This window comes from Geospiza fortis, unplaced genomic scaffold, assembly GCF_000277835.1.
Source record: "Geospiza fortis unplaced genomic scaffold, GeoFor_1.0 scaffold97, whole genome shotgun sequence".
Classification (NCBI taxonomy): Eukaryota; Metazoa; Chordata; class Aves; order Passeriformes; family Thraupidae; genus Geospiza; species Geospiza fortis.
Window position 1 is genome coordinate 3,351,555 of NW_005054343.1, and position 3,524 is coordinate 3,355,078.

Genomic DNA, 3,524 nt, shown 5'->3' on the forward strand with positions numbered 1-3,524 from the left:
CTGCGGCTGTGCATGGCCCAAAGCAGGAGCCCCCCCCCTCCCATGCACCACCCCACTGGCTGCCTCTCCATCCAGACAAAGCCCGTTTTCCAGAGACTCCCACCTACCTGGTCGTTAGCGAAGTCATGTGGCCACAGCACTTAATTAATAAAAAGCTGATATAAATCCCAGTAAACATGTGGGGAGGAGGACACTGAGGCAGAGAGCGGTAGCAGCACTTCCAGCGAGCTCAGTGGAGCAGCGACAGCAACCCCCTCTCTGCTGGGAGAGGTCAGTGCTTGCCACGGGAGGGGTCCTGGGAGTGTGCGGGATGTGACCCCACGGCTGTGGGGCTCCCCACAGTGCAGAGGGGTCTCTCCCAGCAAAGAGCTGGGGGGTTTTGTGGGATGGGGAAATGAGCAGTGGCCAGTACTGGGCTGCTGGAGCCAGGTTTGGAACCTCAAGGCTGCCCAAGCAGCAAGCACAGGGTTTCCAAGGATTTGGCTGACATTTGGTGGATACCACCTCCTGGACCCTTTACTTTTGCTCCCTAAGAGGTCACCTACTTTTTATAGCCTTCAGGCCCCCAAAGCCCACAGCCTGGCCCTGCAGCTTCTCCTGTCCCCTAGCTGTGTGTGCTGTGATCCATCTCCCTGCCCAGCACTCAGATTCTAGTGGCACTTCAGGCTCAGAGCCTGGCAGGAGCCGTGTCACATGTTTTGGCACATGCTGTGCACCTCAGTGGTCTGGCTGCTGTGTGTCGGGCAGAAGAACCTGAACTGACACAAAAAAAGATCAGATCTCTGTCCATTCTCTGCTGGTCACCCCTTTCTGTGGGGAGATCATGAATGTGCTCGCATGTGGGGTGTCCCACAGCACATGACAGAGCTTTGGGGGCTCCTGCTCCCAGGTGTCTGTGGGCCCAAGAAAAGGCTCTCAGGTCCAAGGAACAAGCTGGGAGTGGTGGCTGTGCTGGCAGAGGCTGACACGGCACTTCTCAGGGTGGCAGGGGATGATGGCAGTGGAGGGGACAGGCCAGGCTGCCACCAGGTGGGCTGATGCCGGCCAGGCCCCTCTGCACAGGTTGTCCCCTAGGACCATGCTGAACGTGCTGCTGCTGTGCTGTGGGCTGCTGCAGGGGATCCAGGCTGTGCTGGATCTCAGGACTGCTGACCTCAGCTGTGGCCACGTGCAGAAGGCGAGCAGCGGGCTGGAGCGGGTGGACAGAGCCCGCCAGGCCAGCCTGCAGCGCAAGGGCAAGGAGGCGTCTGCGGAGCTGGCAGGTGAGTCCTGAGCCCTGCTCCTCACTGAGCCCACCTGCTGCTGGCTGGGAAACCCAGGGCCCCAAAACTGAGCTGGGCATCCCCTTAAAGCAGCACAGCTTCTCCTGGCCCTGGCTAGTGAGAGCAGCCTGGCAGCCCACAGGGAGTGGTTTTGGTTTTTTTTTTTGTGGGAACACACGAGCAAAGGGAGAAGAATCAGAGCTGACCCTCCAGCAGCCTCTTTGTCCGGCTCTCTCTGTATCTTGCAGGAGCTCTCCCAAGGCTGGGGTTTGAGCAGATGGCCCTGGGGGTCCAGGAAGCTGATGGTGACCTTGTGCAGAGAGGCAGCCTGCTGGAACCACAGGTATGGCTCCCTGAGCTTTCTCACAGACACCCCTAAGAGCGGGACAGCCTCAGGCCACAGCAGCCTCCTCTGTGTCCCTGGGGCTGGGGGTTTGGAGCCAGCACGGTGCTGCCTGGGATGGGATCGTCCATCACCTGAGGAGCTGGGATGAGCTCAGGCTGCTCAAACCTGCCAGGGGCTCCAGCACTCAAAGGAGAGTGGTCCAAGCCTGTGCTCCTGTAATCCATTTAAGCTCAAGTGCAGCCCAGGAAACATCTGCAGAGCAGGAGCTCGCTGGGCAGTGCCCTGTGTTGCCTGGCTCAGCCCCCGGTGCCTCTGTTCAAGCAGAAGGCACAGCACCATTTTCTAAAGTCCAAGCTGTGCTTCAAAGTAAATGTGTGCAAAAAGGCCTTGAGACACCGTGGATGAGGCAGCAATGCCTGCAGAGTCTCCACAGTGCTCAGCAGTGATTTCCAACAGAAAATAGAGCCCAGAGTTGAACACAACAGAAACCTCTGCTGCTGGCAATGCCAAGCTTCAGCAGCCACTCTTGGCTCTCTCCCACACAGCTCTTTATTGCTGGCACAGTGGTCCAGGACCAGCTCTTCCCCTCCTCTTCCTCCTGTCTCCCCTGCAGGCATCATCCACAGAGCTGCAAGCTGAGGGCCGTGAGGAGCGCTCCCCCCGCCGCTGTGTCCGTCTCCTGGAGTCCTGCCTGGGCCACCAGATCCCCTGCTGTGACCCCTGTGCCACCTGCTACTGCCGCTTCTTCAACGCCTTTTGCTACTGCAGGAAGATCAGCACCAGCTTCCCCTGCGGCAAGAACTAGCGCCCCAGGGGCTGCCAGCTGCTCGCCCCTGTGTGTGCCTCCTGCTCTGCAGCTCCAATAAACCAGCCCTTTGCAAAAGCCACTGCACAGTGGGGATGGTGTGACGTGTCCGCTCGGGCTCTCGGGGGGTGGCAGCAAGGTGAGGGTGGCCTGTGCACAGCTGGGCAGTGTCCACACATCCACAGCAAACCAGATGTGCTTTTCCTGGATCCATTAGTGCTGTTTCAGCAGCAGGAGGGGCACCCCAGGTGATGTTCTGGCTATGGTGCTGTTACCCACAAAATCGGGCTCGTTCCTTGGTGCGCACTGAGCTGATAATGACCCACTCCAGAGAGATGCTGATTGTTTATTTCAGAGCTGCCCCAGCCTGGGAGCTCGGTGCTGTTCCACAAATCCAGCACACCCCACCAGGCTTTCTGTGCCATTATTTACACAGAGAACTTCAGCGTTAGTGACTTCCCACGTACAGCCACTCTATAAAGATTGGTTAGAAATTTCCATAGAAATCACATAACTTAATCCAGGTAACTTCTACTCATGCTCAGGGGAAGTGTCTTCACTTGGGCAGGGTCTTTTTGACCCTCCAGGTGTGATTTAGAGTTACAGTGAAGACAGCTCAGCTCTAGGATACATGGACCTCGAGTATTTCACTAGGTTAACAATGTGCATGTAGACATACATCACCACCTTGATTTATTACATCCTTAAAGCTTGTTCTGGGACATTCTTGGGGGGTGCTGGCTGCTGCTGTTCCACTGATTAGGTCTCCTTTCTTCCTGATTAGATTTGAAAGTACACAGAGGTCTTACATCAAAGAACATCTTGCCTTAATATAACCTTGACATATCCCACATTTTGCAACACCTTCACATGAAACAAAACTATTTTAGTTTTTCAAAGAGCACCTCCTGGCAAAACCCTTTAACTGGCCAGGTATTTCCCGACTAGTAGAAGCGGTGTCTCGGCAGCAGGCGACACTGCGAACTTTACTTGCGTATCCTCCTTGTGCTTGTATCGCTCACGGCGGCTTGAGCGGAGCGAAGGGGAGGCTCCCGCCGGGCGCTGCGCAGTCGGAGCGGGGGCACGGCGGGCAGGGGCTCATGGTTTAGCG

The 3,524-nt window shown here is 56.8% G+C and overlaps 1 protein-coding gene across 1 annotated transcript; it reads left to right on the top strand.

Annotated features, from left to right (window-relative positions):
- The first annotated feature begins 1,075 nt into the window (after positions 1-1,075).
- On the top strand, positions 1,076-3,098 carry AGRP (agouti related neuropeptide). Its single transcript, XM_005422748.3, has 3 exons — positions 1,076-1,262; positions 1,511-1,605; positions 2,222-3,098. Exons 1-3 carry the CDS (start codon positions 1,079-1,081, stop codon positions 2,411-2,413), a joined length of 471 nt encoding a protein of 156 aa, XP_005422805.1. The 5' UTR covers positions 1,076-1,078; the 3' UTR covers positions 2,414-3,098.
- The last annotated feature ends 426 nt before the right edge of the window (positions 3,099-3,524 follow it).

Bases quoted from the DNA above. Each gene is read 5' to 3' on its own strand.
- AGRP (XM_005422748.3), top strand. From the start codon at position 1,079: ATGCTGAACGTGCTGCTGCTGTGCTGTGGGCTGCTGCAGGGGATCCAG. The intron at 1,263-1,510 runs GTGAGTCCTGAG...TGTATCTTGCAG, and splicing joins GGCGTCTGCGGAGCTGGCAG to GAGCTCTCCCAAGGCTGGGG. The intron at 1,606-2,221 runs GTATGGCTCCCT...TCTCCCCTGCAG, and splicing joins GCAGCCTGCTGGAACCACAG to GCATCATCCACAGAGCTGCA.